Source organism: Corella eumyota, chromosome 1, assembly GCF_963082875.1.
Source record: "Corella eumyota chromosome 1, kaCorEumy4.1, whole genome shotgun sequence".
In the NCBI taxonomy this organism is placed as follows: domain Eukaryota; kingdom Metazoa; phylum Chordata; class Ascidiacea; order Phlebobranchia; family Corellidae; genus Corella; species Corella eumyota.
In genome coordinates, this window is record NC_137490.1 from 8,068,219 (window position 1) to 8,094,268 (window position 26,050).

The window sequence follows — 26,050 nt, forward strand, 5'->3', positions numbered from 1 at the left end:
CTTATCAAATCAAGGACCTCATGAGAAGTTTAGTGCTAATTTACATTTCAGACTAAAAAAGAAATGCTGAATAAAACATTAACATTCCTTTTTCTGAGCATGATTAGAGTTTGGTTTTTTTAAGTAAGAAAGTTTTATAAAAAAAAACTATAATGTTATGTTCTAACATTAGGTGAAATGTATAAAGGCAACAACACTTTTATTGCTATATATCGCTGCAAGCATGTGTAAAAACTCTAAATAAATCATATTTGAAGTAAATAAAGATATAAAACTGTCACTGGATTAAACTTACTAATAACGTCTAAATTTAACAATGCCATTTACTTCACATTTTAAAAACATTTCTGATTCAGAGCTGTAAGTCGTAGGTGTAAAATAATTAAACTATCATTTAAAATAAAATATTTTTTAACAGTTGAAATAAAATTTAAAAAAACATAAAAAAATCGCTTCTTTTAAAAAAAAAGGTTACAGGTATAAAATTTTACTCCATTTTTATGTTTATCGGAAAAAACGTTCTGTAGAAAATTCTACAGATGGCATATTTAACAAAAGCAATAAAAAACAAAATAATTAACAACTATTGAAAATTAACAAAATCATATTCTCTTTTCATTGTTAATGTAACTTGTAATACTTCTTTATTTCCATCCCATTTTGCATTTCCTTCTTTAGGTTTAACTGGGTGGGGAAGTGCTAGTATTAAACGACTAAAAAAAATAATAAAAATTACATTTATATATAATAGAAAAATTCAACAAAGATATAAGTATTAACTAATCTTATTTAAATAAAATGTCATTAAAAGTGTGTCAAATATAACCTGTACAAACGACCCAAATTCAATTAAGAACAATAAAAACCAGCAGCATGGTGTAGTGGTAACCGGCATCGTGGTGTAGTGGTGAGCACACTTGCTACACCACCATGAGGATTGTGGGTTCAATCCCCACTGCTTTCATGCTGTAGCGCCGTTGAGTAAGGCTCTATAAACGGTATGAACTCCTGCTGAGCCAGCGCTTAATCAGCAGCATAATTACCGGCCAATTATAATCTCTATAATATCCCAAACTGCCACAAGCAACTCGAGACTGGGTCGGACTAACTGATGTTACTCTATGTTTAGGTCGCGCATCGACCTTCCTACATCGAGAATAAAGATATATACAAAAAAAAATTTAATATTTAATCTGGCAAAGTTAACAGTTAACTTAAGGCTGGGTCAGTGTTACAAATGTTACTCTATATTTACAGTAAGGATACATAAATACAAAAATTGAATAATGTTATAACTTTAAAGAACTAGACAAAATACAATTTTAACTTTGAATAATTACCATTTTGGTGTCATGCATGTTAAATAATTTTCTTTTACATCCAAATCAACATCTTTCATTTTATGATCGGGTAAATTTATATTAATAACCATGTCTTCACAACATGCACTTGATTGATTTTTCCCACTTAAACCCAAAAACATATCTTCAGGGGAGACCTTTTGTTTATAAAGTATTTCATAGCTGAAAAAAAAATGTTTATAGAAATAATTTACAAGAACTGTTCTATAATTTGTTTTAAATGTATGTAATTTTCTTTACAAAAAAAACATTACGTAATTTTGCAGCTATGTAAGTGGGTATTTAAAAGTATTTAAATGTTACTTAACAAAAAAAATTAATATAACTGTTTTAATGTAACACTAAAATTGTTATACTACCGACAAATAAAATAATATATAATTAAAATTTACTTTGGTTCTGGCCTTTTGTCAGCATCATCTTGAAAAACTGATATTTCTTGAACCTCTTCAGCTGCCCAAATATCATCAGGGTTAGTTTTTGCCGGAACTAAAAATTAAAATAATTTTTTGGTTTACACTAATTTTCATGTTAAACTAGTCTGCATTAAATCAAAACCATCCAGAACCAACAGTACACAGATGCTAATCCTTGAACATTTATTTTTTTGTATATTTTTAACCTAAACGTGGAAAGGATGCATTTGCATTTACACATATAGTAACATTTGTTACTTAGGCCTTGTTTTGAGTTGCCTCAGATAGTTTAAAGTATTATTGACCAAATTGCCTAAAAAAACGAAGTTTGTACAGTTAATAGCGCCTTTTATTCAAGGGTGCTACAACACAAAAGCAGTAAGAAACAACACATGACCTCATGTCATAAGGTGTTCTAAGCATTAAACCACTCCGCACATATCATGCTAAGAAGATAATCTGATACTTATCCTAAAATTGGGAGTAATTCCCTAAGAAAATTAGAGTTTATTAATTTTAAACTTTAATTGGCTTCCAAAAAAGTTTTATTAAATACTATTTGTTAATTAAAATAATTCGAATTACTAAAACAGTAAAATGTGAACAAGAAAATATTTTTAACAAAAAAATTACTTACCATATGGTGATTCTTTAACTTTTCCTTTATTTTTTCCACCAATCGAAGCAGGGGTAAAAGCACAATGTCCATTGTCAGGCTATAATATAATGCAAACAACTTCAGTAATAATGATATTTAAGTAAGGCTTTTAATTCAATGTTGTTTTAAGAATGTATTATCACACTATACAACAAACTACAATTTGACTTTAAATCATTACAGAATCTTTTAACTTTGTTACAAAAATGCATTAATAAAGACTACCAATGGTACAAAATTTAGCAAAGACTAAAAACACTTTCCAATGGTATATTTTAGGGGTAGTTTAAATATTACATAATACAACAAAAAATGCCAAATTAATTGCATAATTTACCACATGCCATAATGTTTACGTAAAGACTTTAGAGTATATATATTACGGCATAGTCACCAAACTGTTAAATCTATTAAAGTGAATAAGACCTTAATTAAACTTAAACTGCAAGTATCTTAAGGGGTTTAACAAGTTATTGGTAAACCTGTAAAAAAATAATTTTACAGAATATTCAAAATAAAAAAGCCCACTTTCTGACTTTATACTACAAAAAATAACCTTTAAATTAATTAAATACCATGTCATCGTCAGACGAATCCCCTTCTTTGGGATTTAAAAGAGAAGATAAACTTAAAAGGGCTTCTGCACTCTGTACTGTAGGATATTCATTCATTGTTATATATCTATTAAAGCGCCAAGTTTAAATACAAAACATAAGAAATAACGTTAATTTACTACCGATATGACGCAGGTGAAAAGCTTTACTTTAGTCAAATCTTTAATTCAAGCTGTTTTTGCAGGGGAAAAGTTTATAAAGTTTTGAAGTTTTATATTAATAAATTTGTTGAAACAATTTTATTTTTATCTAAGGCATATATGCAAAGCTTCGATTTATTTATTTTTTTTAAAAAACATTTTGTATATTCAACCTAATCTTACCAATAAACACAACAAATTTTGACATGCTGTTTTCCTAAATAGTTGCTGAACGAAATCAATTCTAGAAGATAACCCTTAAAGCAGGAAAGAGAAACATCGAATAATATGGAAAGTGGACAGAGATTTATAGAGTGTTTTAAAATCAAATATTATTTAAACATTTTTGCATTTTTTTTTATTCCGAGTTTTCTGCTTTTCTATTTTTCTGTTTTTTATTTTCTGCGTTTAGTATTACACATTTATTACAAAACTTTGCTAATCGTATGTGTTGGTAATTCACATGTAAATGAATAAAGTAATTACTATAGAATAGATACGTTTAACCTCAATGTACTAAAATATACCACACAAGAGATCAAACACGTTTCGTAGGAGGTTGCGAAAAAATTCTTTCGAAACTGTAATGCCCATGATCAATTCAAAAAGGGCCCAAACTACATTAGAGTTAATTTTTATACAAGACATTTAGCCAATTGCATCAAGCAAGAAGTTTTTTGCATTAGGCAACTTTTTTGCTGAAGACTTTGTATTTTTTTTATCTGTTATTAGTGTTTTCTGATGTTTTATTGTGCCATCATCTATATGTTGTTCTGGAACTCCAAATCGAAAAAATTTTCGAATTTTTACAGGTAAGATGGGATTATCAATTATCGGAACAAAGTATTCAGGGTTACTTTTAGATGGAGGGTTTGCACCTAAAATATAATTAGGTTTAAATAAAGGCGTTTACAGGCTTAACAGTCCTAAAATAACATCTAATAAATAAAAACTTAAAATAACCTGTTATGAATGAAACCATTAACCCAACAACAATGGTAATAGATATCCCTGTCACGGAGTAATAAGTAAATGAAAGTGCATACAAAGTATTTTGCAAAGTCGGCCTGTAACAATTAGTTAAAGCATAAGTAAATAAAAAACAGTTTTTTAAACTGGACTTGTAGTAACATTAATTATTATAAATTCCATTTACTCTTCATAAATTAACGCAGTAGAGACATTCTGTGTTGTAAAAAATACTGAAGTGGTTTCATTAAGGGTTTCATTTATCGAACAGTTAGCAATTGAGGTTGGTAGTTCGTCAACAAATTGTGCGGGTACTCCGTAAAATGCTTGCCCCAAAGCTATCCACATGGTAAAAACTGTTCCAACTATTTGTCCTACAAATGCTCCCTAAAAAATAAACAAAGTAGTTACTTTAACTAGCAAAGCAAGCGATATACAATTAATCCATACCGTGCTGTTGGCCCATGGTAGAAAATAACCTAGAGTAAATACGCCAACTAACGGCCCCCCTGAAGCACTAAAAAATGAAACAGTTATCACGATTATAGTAGATCCCATTTTATCCACCAACAAAGAAAAGGAAGTTATAAGAATTCCCAATGCAACGGCTATGAAACAATGGTAAAGTTCAAATACAATTAGTAACAAAAGTAAATAATTCAATAATATAAAAGAAGTATTAATCCAAAAGCATTTGTAATTTACTATTAAATGTTGCAGGACATACCAGTTAGTTTGGTTATTGTCAATGTCATGCGGCGACTAAGGTTTTTGTAGTGGGGAACAACAAAATCTTCAATGATTAAAAGACTAACAGAATTAATACCCGAAGATACAGTGCTTTAATAAAACAACGTAATTTTTAATTAGTGTATATAAAATCAAATACAACGATTTTGTACCTTAATGTGGCACTAAACGCAGCAGACACAAAAAGACCTGCCATGCCTGGTAGATCTCGAAACACGGTCAAAACAAGGTATGGCATTAATTGGTCGGGCTTTGTTATATAACCGGCTTTTTGTGGGTCGCAGGTTTCAAAATAAGCATACGCAGCACACCCACTTAAAACACTTAAAAACGCGAACAAAAATGCTGGGATAATCGATGATAACGCAGCTCTGAAACGTAAAAAAATGCGTCGCAAAGTTTGTTTTAAACAGCTAATTAGGCAATGGACTGGCGGTTCTTTTTAAAAACTTACATTCTGGCATTTTTAACAGATGAGCAGCTCATAAAGCGTTGCATAACGGCTTGGTTACAAACAACCATTAAACATCCTATGTTGTAAACAGTAACCAAGTTAAAGAACGATCGCTGAGTTCTGATATCAAAATCCATTCTAAATTGTATGTATGTGTAAAAAATAAAACTGTAAGAAAAAATAAATTTCACAGATACTTACATTCAGTTCCTTTATTTATTACTCAGTTCAGTTTTGTGTTTTTTATGTATATTCTTTCAACTAGTTAAAAGGTTTACAAAAACTATTTCGTTCCTACTTGAATATGTTGATTCTGCCTCCTCTATCCATTGCTGCCCATATATTTTCAAATCCACCGACAACATTTGCAATCTTTATCATAGTTGCGAGTAATCCGGTTAACATTATTATTCCTTGTAACGTATCAGTCCATATTACCGCCTTTAAACCTCCCTGATTAAATATATATAAAACAAAAATATTACTTTTATGTGCAAGCAAAAATTATAATTAACATTTTTTGGTTAAATGTTTAAAATAAAAAAAAAACAAAAAAAATCAAAAGTTCTCATTATCTTACCAAGGCAGTATAAGCTGTACATACGATGCTTGTTAGAACAATAGACATTGTGATGTTAAGTGGTGTAACAGTATTTAATGCAAGGGCTGGGACATATACCGCAACCCCCATATATTGGACCTACATTAAAACATCCAATATTTAGTTTTTTTCCTAATGTATTGAAACTTAACGAGCAGATTTGAATCATACCATGTTTAAGATTTCTGAAAAAGATGCCAATAGTCGATTCTTTTTGTGAAAACGAAGCTCCAAGTACTATTCAACCCCCATAAAAATTATTTGATACATGTTTTTCAAAGTTATTATTTAAAAAAAAAATTAAAATTAAATAGACAATGTTAAAAACCATATAGACAAGCAAACACACTAAAAACTATTTCAATCAAATTTAAAAAAATTTGTCCAAGCAACATTTTTTGTTAACCTGATAAAATGTAGTCAGCTGTAAACGCAACGTTATTGGAATATAATAAATGCAAGCTATTATATTGGGAAAAATAGACGAACAGCAAAACCAGAACATCACCAATCCATGTTTATAAACTTCAGCGGGTGTTCCTATTATAGTGATGGCAGATATATTTGTTACAGCAATGGACAAGGCTACTGGTAACTAAAAAAATGAATTTATTTTTTGCTGAGGGTAATTATAGTAGTCAGCTTTTTATGTGGTAACACATAATTAAAAAATGTAGCTTATAGTTTAAAAGTGAGACCAACTCTGTAAAATGTTAGAGTTTGTATCGGTTTGTACGACAGCTATATCCACATTTTCATAGGCGTTGATATGCGTTGTTTATCAAAATCAATCAGCATTTATATAAACAGTGCGCCTTACGCTTTTAAAAAAAAACTACGAGAAGCGACCCCCCCTATATAAAAAGAGGATTTATCTACTAATAGTTAACCACCCTTAACAAATAAGTTATGTAATCTTCGACAATTTGACCTTGCAGTTACACGTTTAACCCTCACAGCAAAATATCACCCTGTACATATAAAATGTATATTAACGTCATACTACTAGAACTCTTTCCACTACTAATATTAACTCTTTTGTTACAAATTGTCATTCTCATAAGGTATGACCTTTTTTACGCAATTACCGAGAAATAAAATAGGATAAACCATATAGAGTAGGGACAAATAAATATTTAGTTTAGGTAATATCCGTAATGGCTTAATAGAAATGATGAATTCAAAAAGGATCATTAATACAATGTTAACATAAAAATCCACATAAATTTAGTTAACGTTTAATCAAATAGTTTATTGTTGTTACTCTATGGTTTTAAATTACCGGCGACATATTTCTTCCTCCATAATTATAATTTTCAGTATCTTCTTTTTTTCGATCTGCAATCGCATAATAAACACCAATTGCTAATGCAAAAATTAGCATGCCTAAAAACAAATTTAAATAACTTAGTTCTAAATTTTACAAAGCACAAATGAACAAGGTCTCAACACACCTAAAGTCTTATACTTTTAATTTAATTCTTACCAATAAATACAACGAAATCAGTTGCACCGAACATATCTTTATACATCTCAGTCATTTTACCATCTGCTTTCTTAAAAAATCCTTAACAAAATGGGCAGAGAGAAAAACTTTTTTGTCAAAAGGTTTCAAATTATCCTAACTAAATATGTTTTGATACTTTTTCTTTGTTTTCCTATTCCTAATTTTCCGTTTTCCTGCTTTCTCAATTTTCTATTTCCTGCGTTTAGTGTTACACACTTGTGAACTTTGATATATTGCTAAAGTTTATTTAGTCAATGCAATATACTAATTAATTAAGCCCAACCAGTTTTTTATAAAACGTGCAAAAAAGCCTAAGCCTTATTGCAATCAGATATTAGTAATTTTGTTAAAATCTGACGAGCCAACTGATGATTTGGTAATGCTGCTTGTGGTACAATATTGCTAATTAAGAATGCCTTAAATTTATTTAAATTAGACGCTTGAAGTAAACTTTTGCACATTATAATCCATATTTAGACAATTGTTGTCCTGCCTTTAATTATACTTTAAATTTTTTAGGATAATTTTTGCATTATAACGGTGCTTTTTTTAAAAAAAACTTTTTGGGACTGTTAACCCCCAAAAATAAATTAGTATTATAGCCTATAAACAAAGTTTTGTTTTGACAAAAGTAATTAGAGATACTTTATGTTGAAGGATTATTTAAGCATTAAATTTTATTAGTGATTAGCTGTTGCATAGGCCTTTATATAAAATATTCTGGTTACCTTTCGGTATGTTTAGTGCAAAATCAAGTGATTTATAGTGTGTGCCAAAACTTATAGCCTAGACCAAGCTATAAGTTTTGGCACAGACAAAGCGAATAATAAAAACATAATTAATATTACAAAAAATAACTAAATATTTTGCGATAAATAAATTAAAATATATTACACTATTGCGTAAAATATACGAGCTTGAATATAATTTCACAAAATAATGTTTAGCCAACTGCACCAAGCAAAAAATCTTTTGCATTTGGTAACTCTTTTGATGAAGATTTTGTGTCTTTCTTTTCTTTTATTGGCTTAGTTTGACATTCCGGAACTCCAAAGCGAAAAACTTTTCGAACTTTCGTGGGTAAGATAGGATTATCAATTAGTGGAACAAAGTAGTCTGGGTTACTTTCAGATGGAGTATTAGCGCCTGAAATTTAAATAAGCTTAACACATGCCGCTTAAACATACAATTTCATTAAGACACGTTGTTATGAAACTAAATCTAAAATCACCTGTTATAAATGAAACTGTTAATCCAACGATGATAGTAACAGTTATCCCCGTCACGGAATAATAAGTAAATGAAAGCGCGTATAGAGTATTTTGCAATGTTAACCTGTAACAGTTATTTGGAGTTTTATCCAAAAAAATAATAAATAAAAAAAAAAACCGAAAAAATAAGTTTTAGAAATTCTATTTACTCTTCATTTAATAACACAGTTGATACATTCTGTAAGGTAGAAAATACTGAGGTGGTGTCGTTAATTGTTCCATTCATCGAACAATTTTCAATTGAAGTAGGTAGTTCGTTGACAAATTGTGCAGGCACGCCATAGAAGGCAGCCCCTAAAGCTATCCACATAGTAAAAACTGTTCCAACAATTTGTCCAACAAATGCTCCCTAAAAAAAGTTTGAAGTTATCTTTATTTCCAAGTTGAAAATATTTAAATAAAATTAAATATACTGTGCTATTGGCCCATGGTATAAAATAACCAAGTATAAACACGCCAACTAGAGGTCCTCCGGAAGCACCAAAAAAAGATATTGTGATCACGATTACTGTGGTTCCAATTTTATCCACCAATAAAGAAAAGAGTGTTATGAGAATCCCTAATAAAACGGCTAAAAACAAAAATAAGGGTAAAATGCAAATAAAAATAGAAGTAAATCTTGTTATAAGCTGTAGTAATTATTTGTTAAAGTGGTATATGCTCACCGATTAGTTTATTTATTGCCAATGTCATGCGAGGACCAAGGTTTTTAAAGCAAGGAATAACAAAATCTTCCATTAACAAAAGACTAACCGAGTTTATACCAGAAGATACCGTGCTGTAAAAATTGCAATGTAATTTTCAGTTAACAAACATGGAGACAAGTGCATCATATAATTTACCTTCTTTAAATTAATCAAACAAAGTGAGCAACATAAGCAAGTAAAATAAACCTAGGAATTTTAAAAATATTGTTTTTGTACCTCAATGTGGCACTGAATGCAGCAGACGCAAAAAGACCTGCCATGCCTGGTAGATCCCGAAACACGGTTAAAACAAGGTATGGCATTAATTGGTCTGATTTTTCAATGTACCCGGCCTTTTCGGGGTCGCAGTATTCGAAATAAGCATACGCAGCACACCCACTTAAAACACTTGTAAACGTGAACAAAAATAAAGGAAGAATAGATGACAAAGATGCTCTGTCACAAAGTTGAAAAAAGTAAGTTAAAGTTTACTTTTAAAAGGTGTATAGTAAACCACCTATTAAACAGGATAAATGAGCAATTCGTTTTAAAAACTTACGTTCTGGCATTTTTAACTGATGAGCAGCTCATAAAACGTTGCATAACAGTTTGATTACATACAGCCATGAGACTTCCTATGCTGTAACCGGCTATCAAGTTCAATAATGATCTCTGAGTTCTAATATCGAAATCCATTCTAAAATAAATGTTTTTAAATATTTGACTAAAATACAAGACAAAATTGCAAAACAGGCATTTGGTATTGTCTTGTTATGGTTTAAAAATACATAACAAAAAAGGCGACAAGGGTTTTAAAAACGTAATAATTAATTATTTTAAATAGTTGAAGTAAAAGTCACATTTATCAACATCTTTTGTTTTTACTTAAAGATGTTGATTCTGCCTCCTCTATCCATTGCTGCCCATATATTTTCTAACCCACCGACAACAAAACCAACTTTAATCATAACTGCGAATATTCCCACCAACATTACCATGCTTTGTAACGTATCAGTCCATATTACTGCTTTTAAACCCCCCTAAATATTAAAAAATAAAATTTTCTAAATTCACGATTTAAAATAGTTTTGTATAGGCTGTACATGCAACACTGGTCAATGTAAGCAAAAAGTTATAAAGAACATTTTAGCTTTATGTTTAAAATTAAAAAAATATATAATAATTGTCCCACCAAGGCAGTATAAGCTGTGCATACGATGCTTGTTAGAACAATTGACACTGGTATACTAAGTGGTGTGACAGTATTCAATGCAAGAGCGGGAACGTATACCGCAACCCCCATATATTGGACCTACATATTCAAATATTTAAATTGTTCTTATTTAAATATGTTTTAATAATGGTTTTAAATCTTACCATGTTAAAGATTTCTGAGAAAGAAGCTAATAGTCGATTCTTTTTTTGAAAACGAAGCTCCAAATACTAAACGTTATTAATTGTATTATTTAGTTTGAATGTAAAGGGAGTATTAAAGAAAAACAAATTAAAAAATACAATTTTTTCTTAGAAACCTGATAAAATGTAGTTAGCTGTAAACGCAAGGTTATTGGAATAAAATATAAGTACGCAAATATATTTGGAAAAACGGGAGCAAAGCAGTACCAGAACATCACCAATCCATATTTATAAACTTGAACAGGCAATCCTATTATAGTGATGGCCGATATATTTGTCACAGCAAGTGATAATGCTACTGGTATCTAAGAAAATATGTTTTATTAAGGTCAAAATTTAAATATTGTTTTGAAATTTATTTTAGAGTAACCGGTAAACAAAAAAGTTGAGAATTATGCATAAATCTTCGAGAATTATGCATAAAAAAGTGATGTAGCCTAACTAAGATTTTACTTTATACAATTTTCTTATTTTCTTTATTGATTTTCCCCTTTCTCTTTCTTCTTTTTATGTTTTTCTCTTTTTGTATAAACGGTGCTTATTGTTATATTATATAACGCTCAAAGCAGAAAACCTACACGTGACAGCCACGCATTACAAAGACAAGTATTTGCGGGTAGTAGATTAGGCACAAAGAAAAAAAATCATAAACTGACTGTTTTGCAATATATTTGAACCCAATCTTAGTGTGAAATACTTGTCTGTTTGGGAAATCTTACTTAGCGTTGAGGGTTAACCTACAGAATATTGTTTATTTGTTGGTAATCGTTAATCTGAAGTTAAATTTCCACATGTTTAATAAATTATACTACCTTGATTTAATACCAATGGAAACAATAAACAGACATATTAAAACTTGTTGTATGTTTAAGTCGCAATTACCCTTTTTAAAACACTGAAAACAAATAGTTTTTTAATTTAGTTTTCATTACCGGTGACATATTTCTTCCTCCATAATTATAATTTTCGATGTCTTCTTTTTTTCGATCTACAATAGCATAATAAATACCAATCCCCAGAGCGATAATTAGCATGACTAGAAAAAGTCAAAACAACTAATTTAAAAGTTATATAGAAATTCAATTTAAGACGATTTTGGTAAATTTTTTTTACAAACAGTAATTTACAAGGCCTAAATATCTTTTCACAAATTTTACTTTAAGGCTTTACAAAAAGTTGCATATGCTATTTAATCTTACCAATAAACACAACAAAATCAATTGCACCAAACATATTTTTATATCACTTAGTTATTAAGATATGCTGCCTTCTTAATTAATGTTAATTGAAATTAATATTTTAAAAACATTAAAAAGGAGGAACGGAAACATCAACAAAATAGAGAACCGGCGGAAAAACAAAAAAAAGGCAAAATTCCTCCATTCCAGCTGTGTTTGGTTTTCAGAGCTGTAAAAATGTGTAAATCAATTTTATTTCAATTGACTTTAAATATATATTTATATATATTTTAAATCCTAAATTTTCCAACTTCCCAATTTTATTGTTTCCTTTCTCTTGCGTTTAGTATTACACTTTTTTTATCATTATGTAAGCCTTTAGTGTCTTGTTAATGTTTACCTAAAAATACAATACTTTATAAACTCGGGGTTAAAACAGCTTTGTACGGCAATTCATTATAATGTGTTAACCAATCAATTTTGTCGGCTTACTCAAAACATAAATAAAGTTACTTGGAAATTTTAGCTTAACTATAATATTAACATGCTTTTTGACACAAAATTTTGGATTTCTAAACATTAGAACTAAAATCTAGATAAATCTTTTAACATGATTTTGTTTAAGTATATTTAAGAAGAAGTGTTGAAAGCCAACGTGTAATTTCAAAAACTGCAAAAAGATATGTCATTGCTTCGCTGGTTAAGAAGGTTACACGTTTATTATCTACTGTATATTGATGAGATATGCGTTACTACATAAAATATTTAAAATAATATAACAGACCTAAGATATTCGCAAGAAAAATAAAAAGGGTTTTGCAAACAATATATTGCTTGCGTGAATGTTTGTTATTTAATTGGGTTTAGCCTCAGTCTCAAGCAATGAGTCATTTGCATTCGGCAAAATTTCAAGAGACTTTGAGTCTATTGTTTTCTCTATTTGCTTTATAACTTCATCATCTTTCTGTTCCGGAACTCCAAAGCGAAAAAACGATCGAACTTTGGCAGGTAATATGGGATTATCAAATAATGGAACAAAGTATTCGGGGTTACTTTTGGATGGGTTATTTGCCCCTGAAAATAATAAATTTGAAATTAAACAAAACAATGTACCAATCTAAACTATTGATTACACATTGCATATCACCAACTGAACATATTTACATTTTTGAACTAAACAAATGAAAAATTTGTTAGACTGAAGTAAATCACCTGTTATAAATGAAACTATTAATCCAACAAAGATAGTAACAAAAATCCCTGTCACAGAGTAGTAAGTAAATGAAAGTGCGTATAAAGTATTTTGCAATGTTGGCCTGTAAGAAATTACATTTGAATAAAGCCATATTTAAATAAGTAAAAGTAGTATCGGAAAGTAATAGAAATTTTATTTACTCTCCAAGTGATAACGCCGTAGAGACAGTTTGTGTAGTAGAAAATACTGAGTTGGTGTCGTTATTGGTTGCATTCATTGAACAGTTTGCAATTGAAGTTGGTAGTTCGTTTTTAAATTGTGCGGGCACACCGTAAAATGCTTGTCCCAAAGCTATCCACATGGTAAAAAGTGTTCCAACTATTTGTCCCACGAATGCTCCCTAAAACAAAAAAAGTACATCTTAAGCCAAATACAACAAATTTTACAGGAACTGTAAATTATGCTTACAATGCTGTTGGACCACGGAAAAAAATACCCGAGAGCAAACACACCAGCTAGAGGACCTCCAGAAGCACCAAAAAATGAAACGGTGATCACGATTATGGTGGACCCCATTTTATCAACCATAAAAGAGATTGCGGATATAGTAATTCCTAATGCAACAGCTAAATAAAGGTATGGTTTAAATATAATAAACAAAATGTTATATGTTGTAAAATATCAAACAATTATGAGATTTACCAATTAGCTTATTAATTGTCAATGTCAAGTGGCGACCCAAGTTTTTGTAGTGGGGAACAATAAAATCTTGCATGATCAAAAGACTAACCGAATTAATACCGGAGGAGACGGTGCTGAAACATTATTTAATTTTCGAGTTAGACTTGCAATAAATTATATCACTCAATAAGCACCCGATTAGGTAGCGATTAACCACTTCGAAACGTTTTATTTTTTCCGCTTTATAGCGACTAATTGCTAATTTATGACCTGAAACTGGAGTTTGGCAAACATTAATTTCAAAGTATGTAGACTGTCATAAAAAAATATTTTTCTTACATAGAAAATTTATAAAATTCATAAAATAAATATTACATTTGCCGTTTAAAACATTAAAATAGGAATTTTTACCTCAATGTCCCACTGAACGCAGCAGATACAAAAAGACCTGCCATGCCTGGTAGATCTCGAAACACGGTCAAAACAAGGTATGGCATTAATTGGTCGGGCTTTTCAATGTACCCGGCCCTTTCGGGGTCGCAGTATTCAAAATAAGCATACGCAGCACACCCACTTAATAGACTTATGAACGAAATCATAACTGATGGAAGAATTGATAACACAGATGCTCTAATACGTTAAAAAAAGTTTTAAGTAGAATAAAAATCAACAAAATAATACTTGTTTAGATTATGGTACATCGCTAATAAATACCAAAAGTCAGCGATGCATTTTAAAGACTCACATTCTGGCATTTTTGACAGATGAGCAGCTCATGAAGCGTTGCATAAGGGCTTGATTACAAGCAATCACTACAGTTCCTATGTTGTTTACAGTCCCCAAGTTAAATAAAGATCTTTGCGTTCTTACATCAAAACCCAGGCTATAATGTATTTGTTGACAAAATAAAAGTGTTTTTTTAAACTACCGCAAGAGCACAGACCAATTAATAATCTAGAAATTTAAAGTTGTGATTTGCCACCAAAACTTGATAGTGGTGAGCTTTTAAAACTTTGCCCTTACGTGAACATGTTAGTTCTTCCTCCTCTTTCCAATGATTCCCAAATATTTCCAAACCCACCGACAACAATGGCAATTTTAATCATAGCAGCAAGACAACCAGCTAACATAATAAAACCTTGCAATGTATCAGTCCAAATAACAGCTTTTAAACCTCCCTAGTTTAATCAAACAACATTTTTGTTTTTAAATAAAAAGCAGCATATTTTATAAACAGTTGAAATAAAGCAAAATCAGGGGTTTTATATGATTACCAGCTTACCATTGCAGTATAGGCTGTACATATGACACTGGTCAACGCAACAGATATTGGAATACTTAATGGTGTGACAGTATTTAATGCAAGAGCTGGAACGTATACTGCTACCCCCATGTACAAGACCTGCGTAAAGTTAATATAGGAATTCGTTTGCTAGTTTTCATGACTGAGATTTAAAGAAAATAGTTTTAATACTACCAATTTCAAAATTTCTGAAAAAGATGCCAGTAGACGATTTCTTTTGTGAAAACGAAGCTCCAAGTACTAAACAATAATAACTATTACTATTTTTTTTCTTTAAAGTAGAAACTTAAAAAAGAAAGAAAATATAATAGTCAACTCAAAAAAGAAGCAGAACGATAAAAATACATTTTTTAGGCAAGTTTTTAAATACAAGTTTAAGCAACATTTTTTGTTAACCTGGTAAAATGTAGTCAGTTTTAAACGCAACGTTATTGGAATATAATAAACACAAGCTATTATATTGGGAAATATAACTGCAAGGCAAAACCAGCCCATCACTAATCCGTATTTATAAACCTCAGCTGGCATCCCTATAATGGTAATGGCTGATATATACGTCACAGCAATGGACAATGACACCGGAATCTTAGAAAAAGCTGAACTTATTATTTGACTAGATTTTATTTTGTTTTAGGATGCGTTAAGTGGTTTAAACCACACGTGGTTTTACCAACTTAACCTAATTGTTATACAATGTAAACCAAAAGTTTTTTTTATTGTATTTTTTAGATTACCGGTGACATTTTTCTCCCTCCATAATTGTAATTCTCAGTATCGTCTTTTTGTTTATCTACAATCGCATAATAAATCCCAATCGCCAAAGCGGCAAGCAGCATTCCTTTATTAATATATTCACATTTAAATAATTGTGACATTTAACGTCAAATAAACAAAATCTTTCAAACCTGACTTTTTTATATTTTTTTTAAAACCTTGCTAGATTTATTTATATTTTTCAAAAATTTATTCTTACCAATAAACACAACAAAATCAACTGCACCAAACATATTTTCATATCTCTCCGTCATATTGTTACGATCGTTTCTTAAATAATTTTCTAAACAAAAACAAGCCTTTATACGACTGTGTTCCTACAAAATACCAAAGCGTGCGAGAACTAGCAACCAAACACGTTAAGCCTTACCCCTCAAGTCATTTATCGCCTTTTTTTGGTATTTATTTTTTCAAGTAGTTAATTAAAACTTGCGTTAGTTGGCATATTTAACTTATTTGCATGGCATTCTTCGTCACGGAATGGCAGCAGCACGTGTGGTGCATTAACCTAAAACTGCAACGTAATGCGATAATGCTTGCTTGTTGGTAATTTAACCCACTTATGGGTTATAGTAAATATTAAAGAAAAGGTCATGTTTTGAGCTAGGCTCAAAATTTTCGCTAATATTATGTTTATTGACAATTTCAACCAAATCATTGTGGATAAATAATAAGTAACACTAAACATTAATTAAAACATTAAAACACAACCACGAGACTTATCTAAGGCAAATGATTACCTTTTTATTAATATATTATTTTTTAAATAAATTGTTGTAGCCAAAAGTTTATATCACTTTGTAACGGTCGAAGTACTATCTTGCAAAACTAATAGATATCTTGGTCCAAGCGTTATTTTTGTGTTGACAAAAGCGTTGTTTTTAAAAGATGTCAAAAATTAAAAGAGAATGAATGCTTGTTGATTTATATACATTTATATCTATATATATATATATATATATATATATATATATATATATATGTAAAAACTTCACTGATGCATCATGCGAACAATTCTCCAACAGAATAATTGGCGAACTTTTTTTAAACCTTTAAATTCAATGAAAGTAGGGCAAAAAATTTACGCAAGTCATTCAAATATGAAACATAGTTGTTTGAAGTAAAAACACGTCAAAAATTTTTGCTATCGATGCAGTTTGGTTGAAGATAAAGTTACAGGGTCCAACTTTTTTGTTTTTAAACACAGCTCAATAATTAGTACCAAATAAATCATATAGTGTTTAAGTGCTATATTTTATATTATGGTCCTTTTTTATTTTATGTAATAGTATAACAAAACTTGGCTATTATCAAACAACGATTTAAGTTTGTTGTACTAATACATCATTAATAAATAATAGTTAAACTTTATATCTTAAAACAATTTTTAGTTAAATAATAAATTTTAAATATCATCCTTAAAAAAAAAATTTATATATATTTTTTTGAAGTTTATTTACATGGAAACAGGTTTATATCTAACTGCGACTGCTTTAAGCACAGTCGTACCAACAAGTTGGGGCGCTAGACACTGTTGGAAAGAAAAAGATGGAATGAAAACAAATGGTAAGAAAACAACTGGAAAGGAAACACATGGAACCGAAACAAATGGAACGGAAACAAATAGAAACGAATTAAATAGAAAGGAAACAAATGGAACCGAAACAAATAGAACGGAAATAGTTGGGACGGAAACAATCGGAACGGAAACAAATGGAACGGATTTTAATGAAGCGGATTTCTTTAACGGATAACTTTTTGGCGGAAAAAAATTAACGGAAACAAACGGAAAAAAATTAACGAACCGGAAACAAATGGAACGGATCTTAATTAAGTGAATATTTTCGACGATTAGTAGTTTAACGAAAAAAAGAAAGCAAAAGGTAAAAAGCTAATGGAACAGATCCCAATTAACCACAACAATTATAATTTAAGCTCTAATTCTTATTAATTTAAATTATACCCTACTTACCCTTATTTTATAATAAACTTATTCTATTATCCTACTTGTCTGTCAAATAACTTAACTGAAATTCCTTTGGTTATTTATGTTTAATTTAAATTCGCTTTATTTGTTTTTATTCTTTATTTAATTAATTTTCTTAAAATCATTTTATTTGTTTTTACTTTTCAAAAAATCCGCTTTAAATTAATTATTCGTTTAAAATCCGCTTTTATAAAATTCTTTCCATTTCTTTCTACTTTTTAAAAATCCGCCTTAAAAATTGATCCGTCAAAATCTGCTTTTTTGAAATCCATTCCATTTGTTTCCACTTTTTAAAAGTCTGCCTTAAAAATTAATCCGTCAAAATCCGCTTTTATAAAATCCGTTCCAACTGTATTCGTTCCATTTGTTTTCGTTCCATTTGTTTCTTTTCCAGTTGTTTGGTTTGCATTTGTTTCCGTATCATTTATTTCTCTTTTATTTATATCCGTTCCAACGATTGTTTTCCAATAGATTCGGCGTCCCCGTCTTTTTTCTCCAGTATATATGAAAGAAAATGAGAAAGTAAAAAAAAAAAGTTTTACAGTACCGTATCACCCGAAATCAATTTAGCGTCTTTGCTAATTATTGTAGATTTTATTTCACTTTTTTATCCCTAAATGAAACGTGAAGAAGGCTTTTAATTTGCAAGATGTTTGGTAAGATTATTTAAACATTATATAAGCCAATGGAAAACATGTTAAAAAAAGTAATTATACAGCGATTATAGCGAGTCTCCTTGCTGCCAAATAGAGTTTTGTTTTTAATTCGGCTGGTAATTCGATTCTTGGTGCAACAGGAGGGCTTATGATTATAGTCTTGACGTTAGCGGCTTATTTTTCTTGGTGTAACAGCAAAGTAAGTTGGGTGTGTTACACTTGTAGTACCTTGTTGTTTAAACACTTAACATATGTATACATGCAAATATAATTGAGTCCACAAAAACAAAAACGTCACTAGGTCAGTAGGTCATCGAAAGTCAACAACATTCAAAAAAACTTGAGTGAACAACAATTTTTACTATAAGCAGTTAAATTTAAAACTTTAGCCAAATTAAAAATATAAAAAAAAAAACATTATGTAAAACGCGTTACTACTAATTTGAAAATTGTATCAATTTTAAAGGTATTCAACTTTAATTTTTATTACCGGTATTTTTTTTATTACCGGTATTTTAGTTTCAATTTGCACGGGTAAGTTAAACACGTATTGTTTGATTTTTACAATATTCCAATAAATCATAAAAAGGTTTATTGTATTTTTACGATTAGGTGTCAACGATCCGAAAAAAATGCAACCCTGAATACTACCCTCCATATTTTGAAAGTTGAAAAAATTCAAAAGTTTTTTCGATTTGGTGTTTCTCTACTAATTGACAAAAAGTCGCCAATACGAAACTTTATTACGAAGACTCGGAGTTTATGTTTGCGATAGAAAATTGCATAGAAAATAGCGAATGAAGTTAATTTATGTATGTGTGGTTTAACATGCTACGAGCAACTACATGCTTTTAACTTGACATTTTAGTTATATTTAAGCTGGCAAAGTAACCTTGATAAATTAATTCATGAATTTTATTAAAAGTTTAAAGTTAACAAATAATTTAAACCAGTAGCCTATCATAAAAAAATAATAGTTAACTATGTTTAACATTACGTTAAAATGCTAAGTAAAGATATATAAGTTAACTTCAAAGTACAAGTCATTTTTATATATAATTTTAATGACGTTACATTGGGAACTTTACAAAAACTTTATAGTTTAGAGAAACCATATTAACGCCTAATAAAACGCGAAAAAACCTTGCATAACGAAATATATAGGCCGTAAAATAATTTTTAATTTGAATACGTCAGCACTGTGAAATTATAAACGAATGAAGTCATTTTAAGGGACAAAAAGTTTATTTAAGTAAGGAGTTTGCTTAAAGTACAATGTGCACATTAGACTTCTACTTAGTAAAACCGCGAGAATTTTGTCAGCCGTTTTTCGAGGGACGCGAATAAAAATGTTGAATTTACGACGCATTTTAGAAACATGCAAAACACGCAAATAACGTTAATAAAAAAAGGTTAGAAAGTACAATGTATTAAAAAAACGTTCGTTGATTCACAAATATTTTCAAAAATTTGGTTGAAAACAAGCGTTTTGCAGAAACTAAGAAACGATTAAATAAAAATACTGCATTTGTCTAATTTTTTAAACAATGTATTAGTTAAATTTAAAGTACATTGACAGTAATGTATGCCTTAAAAAATCTATTGAATTTTTTAGAATTCATAGTCAAATAGTTGGAAAAATTTAAAAGCTTAATAACTTTTCTATATAGCACAAATAATTCTCTATAGGCCTAAGAATTTAACATATTTTAAGTTTAAAGATAAAAAAACACGTAAAACATAAAGTCTATTTTGAAATAAAAAAAAGGTTTGTTATTAATAACGTTCAGCTGTTCAGTCATTTTATACTCTTATATAACAATTATTTTAAACCACGTGGTCAAATTGTTATATCGCTCAATGCCTAAATGATCGAACTGTTATATGCTATACAGTCAAAGTCGGCAGGTTTAATAAGTTATTACTGGTTATGTAAATGTAAATCCAATTTTTGTTATTTTTTGTAGTAATGTTTTTTTTATTTAAATTGCAGGTTTTTTAAGAAAACACTGCACAATTTGGAGCTAATATTTTACTCTAACTGATGTAAATTTAAACCTAAGTTAAATTTAATATTATAAATTTGATTTTATACGTTGTACAGAATGCCATCCACAAATGCAATGTTCGTAGCTGCAGATTATGTAGTGATGATAGGTAAGCAAATATCTGTATAAAATGTTGTTATAACATTAACGTTGTTTTGTAATTTGAAGGAATGGTCGCCGTGACAATGGGAATCGGAATCTATTATGCAATAAAGGATAGGAAAAACAACGATACCAAGACTTATAACTTTGGTGGAAAAACAATGTCTCCGGTAAAACTACAAATAATTTGGCAATAAAATGTGACCTAATTTAAAATATTTTTAATGTAAAATAGTCTTTATATGTAGACGTTACCAAATTATTTCAATTTAACTTTTACCTAAGATACCAGTTGGATTTTCTGCGGCTGTGTCTTTTATATCGGGGGTAACTGTTATTGGATTTCCTACTGATATGTATTACTTTGGTACAGTTACTATTTGGTATGCAATACAGAGCATCTTCCCGTGTATAATATCGTGTGTTTACTTCATTCCTCTGGTGTTCCGATTACAGATTTCTAGTATATTTGAGGTAAACGTATTTAAATGCACAGGCGAGACATATGTTTTTAGCATGAAAAAACAAGTACAATTTTGGTTATATATCCTCGATATGGGAAGGCTGACTTCACGAGTCAAGCCTTCTCATTGTTAGAGTAACAATCGTTACCCCGACCTATGCAACCCCAAGTTACCTTTAGCAATTTGTAATGTTATTGCCTGTTAATTACGCTGCTGATTAAGTGCTGGCTGAGCAGGAGTTCATACTGTTTATAGCGCCTTACTCAAAGGCTTTATAGCATGTAAGCGGTGGGGTTCAAACCAACGACCTCATGTAGTAAAGCAAGTGTTTTGATCACTATACCACGCTGCCGGTATTTATGCGAATGTCTACAAAAACAATTTTCTTTTAAATTAACAATAAATAGTAAAGCTCTTTGTAAGAATTTGGGCATACATGTAACTCGCTGACTTTTAGAGGCGATTAAAATGCACTAAATTTTGTATTTACCATTCAACTTTTAAAAATTGGTTTAATCTTTGTATTTAGTATCTGGAATTGAGATTTCACGCGCGAAATCGCATATTGGCGTCATTGTCAGAAATCCTTAAAACTGTAAGTGTCAAGGCAGTCTTTTCTTAAATTAAAAAAGTATTACAGCTTTAGTTTTTTTTATTCCTGTTGTAGCTGTTTTACTTGGGAACTGCTGTATACCTACCCGCAATCGCTTTAAACGCAGTAGCCCCGATAAGCGTTGGTGCATCTATGGCAATGATAAGTATGTTATGTACAACATATACAGCACTGGTAGGCATTTTATTTTATTAAAAATTTTACTACTAATTTACTCATTATATTTGTAGCAACAAAAGAAGTTATTTCCTTGCCAATGTATGTGATTGATATGTTATAGAACTAAACTGTTCTGATGTATTATTTTTTAAAAATGCAGGGAGGTTTAAAAGCTGTGATTTGGACAGACACTTTGCAATCAATGATTATGTTGACTGGTTCACTGGCAACCTCGATTCAACTAACAATTTTAGTGGGAGGGTTTGGTAATATTTATTCTGCTTTGAAAAGTGGTGAAAGACTAAATGCTTTTAGGTAAGATTTAGCTATTTTTGAACTTATGTTTTAAAAATAAAAGTTTTTGTAGCATTTTCGTATTGGTTAACTCGTGAAATGCATTATTACAAGTTAATATTATAAAATACAGAATGGATTTAGACCCGACTATTCAACGAACTTTCTGGACGATGGTAATTGGGCAAAGTTTCGGGGCTCTCACTTATGTTACATTCTCACAAACAACAATGCAACGGTATCTTTCGTGTAAATCAGTATCAAAAGCAAGACAGTAAGCATTTAGATACATTTTTCAGTACGTTTAAGTATAACAGTGCATATTTTTAATTTAGGTTTTTAAGGGCAATATTATAGTATATAAAACTATTTGACTGAAGAGACATTTTTCGAATTTTTTTGAATAACCTTTTACCGAAATTTAGGTTAACAGTTTTTAGAAATTTTTGCAGCAATTTTCAGAAAAACGGGAGTTCGAATGTTTATTTAATAAAAATTTTTTCTGTCATATAACAGTTTTTCAAACAAATCAACATTAGCATTGTTAAATCGTAATAAAGACACTTTTTTACATTTCAGGGCAGCTTGGTTAACAAATTTTCCATATTTTTTCTTTATGGGATTGGGATTATACTCAGGAGCTGCTATGTACGCTTTTTATGAAGGATGTGACCCTGTAAGAAGTGGACAAGTGGTAAAAAAAGATCAACTAATTTCTCTAACTGTAGGAAAGATTTTTCAACATCTACCAGGCATGAACGGGTTATTTGTATCTGCGGTTTTTGGTGCTTCGCTTAGGTAAACTAAATACTTAATTAAATTAAGAAACAAATTGCTAAAAACAAATTGCCATATTGTAAAGTTAATTAAAACAAATTGCCATATTATTAATAGTACATTAACAAAAATACTGTTTAATTTAAGCACGGTATCTTCAGGAATTAATTCAATAGCTTTGTTAATTGTCGAAGATTTTATTCTTCCTTTTTATGCCAACGTTGCAGGAAAGAAAAAACTTTTTTTATGCAAGATATTAGGTAACTTTATATTATATTTAAAACTATATACAAGCTGTTAAAAATCTGAAACCTCGACTTAAAACTGTTTTTCTTTTTTTTAGCTGTTTTAATTGGAGTATTGGTAATGGGACTTGGTTTTGCCGTAGACACGTTAGGGGCTACTATTGTGGTGATACTAACTGCTTTATTTGGCGCCACTGGTGGCCCGATGGTCGCAGTTTTTACACTGGGGGCTTTTTTTCCATGGTGTAACAGCATTGTAAGTTAAGATTTTCTAAATTTATAAACTAGTTTTAACTACGAAAACGTATAATATTAGTTAACGTACTTTTTTAAAGCTTTTAACCCAGTTGTTTATATTAAAATTATAGGGCGCGTATTTTGGCCAAATTGTTGGTACAATTATTGGTATGTGGGCGGCCTTGAGTGCAACTTTTTATGAAATACCACCAGAGAAGCTTGGGTCTCTTTCGACATCTTTGGAGAAGTGTGATACCGGACTTTTTAACGCGACATTTTTAAATCAATCAACGATTCCAGCGTTTAACTTTACAACTTTTTCCACAACAACAATTCAATCGTAAGAACAGTAAAATATTATGTTATAACACATTAGCTTTGTGTATGAATATGTTGATCTAGTCCACCTTATATTGTATAATTGAGTTTACACAGTGAGTCGTTTTAAGCATTATGGTATTATTTCAAAAAAATCAGGTCATCTTTTTTCTATACTTAAAAGTAGTATTTACTATCATTGACCTAAAAACATGATTTTTTATGTTTTAGACCCGGATTTAAAGAAATAACTTATCCTATATGGGGAATATCATTTGGGTACATCGTGATTTTAGGATTTTTAGTTACCTTCTTTGTGGGGATTTTTGTGTCATTTTGCACTGGTAAGTTTCTTGAAGGTTAACGTTAAACCCTAATTTATCAATTTTTTAAAAGCGATTGACTTGACATAAGTCCGGTCGCTGTATTAAATTTTACCTAGCAACCATATAGTGAATATTTTTATAAAATTTCCAGACGTAATTCGGATTTAAAAAAATGCTAATGGTATTTTATCACATCTAGAAATGAATGACCCCAAGGAAAGCAACCCCGATTATTTTATCCCGTTTTTTGACAATCCCTGTCTACCTCTGAAATTTCGAAAGTTTTTTCGATTCGGTGTTCCTCAACGATTGGATAAAAAATCAAAAATAAAAGACGAAGAAGCAGAAATTATGTTTGTAGCGGAAGAGAAAAAAATTTAATTGAACAAAACATATTAACTACAAATTATAGTTAAAGTTGACATATACTTCTTTTATTTTAAATATGTAAATATTTTGCATATCACATATACTCTATATGTTATACATATTTAATGAACTTACATTTTTGCAAGATTACTAGCTAATTTTTGTAAAATGTAAGCCCTAGTTATTAAAGGCCTTTGTATATCCTTTATTGTTTATATACATTAAAGTTTAAAATTATTATTTCAAGTTTAGAAAACTTTTTCTCATGTTGTGCTCATATGTAATAAATTTTAGGCTAAATTACGAGACGTAATTTATTGTAACAAATGCAAAAAAATAGAGAGTTAAGTTTTTATTAACATATTGGGTTAGTTATTTAAAAATTATAAACAACGTGTTTACGTCGCATTTTAGAAGCATTACAAAATGTGCACGTGACGTCAGTAGATAAATGGATTAGTGAAAAAAAACGTAGTTTTTGTTTCGCTTTGTTAAATCACAAAAATTTTCAAAGTTTTGGTTTAATACTAGCGTGCTAATTAAACTTGGAAATGAATAAATAAACAAGATTTCATTTTCGCCTAATTTTTAAACTAACATGTTACTTTAATTAAAAGTATATCAAAAAGATTACATTTTTTTTACTTCGTTTTGAAACAAAAATGCTGTTGCCACTTTTAGTTGATAATTAAAAAACTTTAAGCTTAATGTTTATTTACCATGACGAAGATAATTTTTAATTAATCTTAAAATCTAACGTATTTAAAACAAGGATTTTAAAACGCGTAGTAGGAATTTTATATTAGAACGTTCAGTAATTTCGTTTCGATCATTAGGTTACAGTTATTTTGAAATTTAGGCGAATTTTTTTATAGCAGCAAGCCTATATAAGCAACCTATTATATTTAGTTAGTCATCATATTGTATTTTTAATAGAGTTATGCAAATGTAATTGTTGTTACATTTGTAGAAATATTTTTCTATTTATTTTGCAGCATCATTAAGAAAGCAATGTACAGCCTGGGGCAGCTATTTCAAACTAACTTATGTAAATCAAAGCAAAGTTAATTTTAATATTAGAAATTTGATTTGATACGTTAGAATGCCATCTACAATGTTCGTAGCTGCAGATTATGTAGTGATGATAGGTAAGCAAATATCTGTATAAAATGTTATTATAACATTAACGTTGTTCTGTAATATAAAGGAATGGTCGCTGTAACAGTGGGAATCGGAATCTATTATGCGTTAAAGGATAAAAAAAACAACGATACCAAGACTTACAACTTTGGTGGAAAAACAATGTCTCCAGTAAAACCACAAATAATTTGTGTGAATTATTTTAAAATATATTAAATTTAAAAATGTTAAATTTATATGTATGGTCTACCCAAGTAATAAATATAAACTTTTACCTAAGATACCAGTTGGATTTTCTGCGGCTGTGTCTTTTATATCGGGGGTAACTGTTATTGGATTTC

The 26,050-nt window shown here is 29.8% G+C and overlaps 3 protein-coding genes across 3 annotated transcripts; 1 reads left to right on the plus strand and 2 right to left on the minus strand.

Moving 5' to 3' along the window:
• Positions 1-235: 235 nt before the first annotated feature.
• Positions 236-3,179, minus strand: LOC145761229 (dynein axonemal assembly factor 6-like). The gene is made up of 5 exons (XM_082574568.1): positions 3,011-3,179; positions 2,415-2,493; positions 1,754-1,850; positions 1,341-1,523; positions 236-713 (listed from the first exon to the last, which is right to left on the minus strand). The coding sequence occupies exons 1-5, from the start codon at positions 3,104-3,106 to the stop codon at positions 584-586; spliced, it is 585 nt and encodes a 194-aa protein (XP_082430694.1). The 5' UTR covers positions 3,107-3,179; the 3' UTR covers positions 236-583.
• A 658-nt stretch (positions 3,180-3,837) lies between these two features.
• Positions 3,838-16,312, minus strand: LOC145754040 (uncharacterized). The gene is made up of 38 exons (XM_082570553.1): positions 16,174-16,312; positions 15,935-16,038; positions 15,597-15,785; positions 15,375-15,440; positions 15,180-15,299; positions 14,921-15,075; positions 14,643-14,780; positions 14,309-14,527; positions 13,919-14,031; positions 13,685-13,842; positions 13,417-13,616; positions 13,234-13,337; positions 12,877-13,095; positions 11,776-11,879; positions 11,035-11,148; positions 10,805-10,870; positions 10,620-10,739; positions 10,313-10,467; positions 9,987-10,124; positions 9,665-9,883; positions 9,407-9,519; positions 9,155-9,312; positions 8,891-9,090; positions 8,702-8,805; positions 8,423-8,616; positions 7,607-7,706; positions 7,450-7,530; positions 7,246-7,349; positions 6,472-6,558; positions 5,943-6,062; positions 5,661-5,815; positions 5,363-5,500; positions 5,061-5,279; positions 4,886-4,998; positions 4,609-4,766; positions 4,346-4,545; positions 4,153-4,256; positions 3,838-4,067 (listed from the first exon to the last, which is right to left on the minus strand). The coding sequence occupies exons 1-38, from the start codon at positions 16,226-16,228 to the stop codon at positions 3,838-3,840; spliced, it is 5,334 nt and encodes a 1,777-aa protein (XP_082426679.1). The 5' UTR covers positions 16,229-16,312.
• A 4,523-nt stretch (positions 16,313-20,835) lies between these two features.
• Positions 20,836-24,665, plus strand: LOC145763434 (sodium-coupled monocarboxylate transporter 1-like). Its single transcript, XM_082574877.1, has 12 exons — positions 20,836-20,937; positions 21,053-21,241; positions 21,761-21,826; positions 21,899-22,018; positions 22,164-22,318; positions 22,431-22,571; positions 22,877-23,095; positions 23,222-23,334; positions 23,418-23,575; positions 23,688-23,896; positions 24,106-24,218; positions 24,400-24,665. The coding sequence occupies exons 1-12, from the start codon at positions 20,836-20,838 to the stop codon at positions 24,579-24,581; spliced, it is 1,767 nt and encodes a 588-aa protein (XP_082431003.1). The 3' UTR covers positions 24,582-24,665.
• Positions 24,666-26,050: the final 1,385 nt, after the last annotated feature.

Bases quoted from the DNA above. Each gene is read 5' to 3' on its own strand.
- LOC145761229 (XM_082574568.1), bottom strand. From the start codon at position 3,106: ATGAATGAATATCCTACAGTACAGAGTGCAGAAGCCCTTTTAAGTTTA. The intron at 1,851-2,414 runs GTAAGTAATTTT...TTTAATTTTTAG, and splicing joins AGTTAAAGAATCACCATATG to TTCCGGCAAAAACTAACCCT. The intron at 714-1,340 runs GTAATTATTCAA...TATTTTTTTTAG, and splicing joins ACATGCATGACACCAAAATG to TCGTTTAATACTAGCACTTC.
- LOC145754040 (XM_082570553.1), bottom strand. From the start codon at position 16,228: ATGACGGAGAGATATGAAAATATGTTTGGTGCAGTTGATTTTGTTGTG. The intron at 13,843-13,918 runs GTAAATCTCATA...ACCTTTATTTAG, and splicing joins GACAATTAATAAGCTAATTG to CTGTTGCATTAGGAATTACT. The intron at 9,313-9,406 runs GTGAGCATATAC...TTTTGTTTTTAG, and splicing joins GGCAATAAATAAACTAATCG to CCGTTTTATTAGGGATTCTC.
- LOC145763434 (XM_082574877.1), top strand. From the start codon at position 20,836: ATGGTCGCCGTGACAATGGGAATCGGAATCTATTATGCAATAAAGGAT. The intron at 23,576-23,687 runs GTAAGTTAAGAT...TTAAAATTATAG, and splicing joins TTCCATGGTGTAACAGCATT to GGCGCGTATTTTGGCCAAAT. The intron at 23,897-24,105 runs GTAAGAACAGTA...TTTATGTTTTAG, and splicing joins TCCACAACAACAATTCAATC to ACCCGGATTTAAAGAAATAA.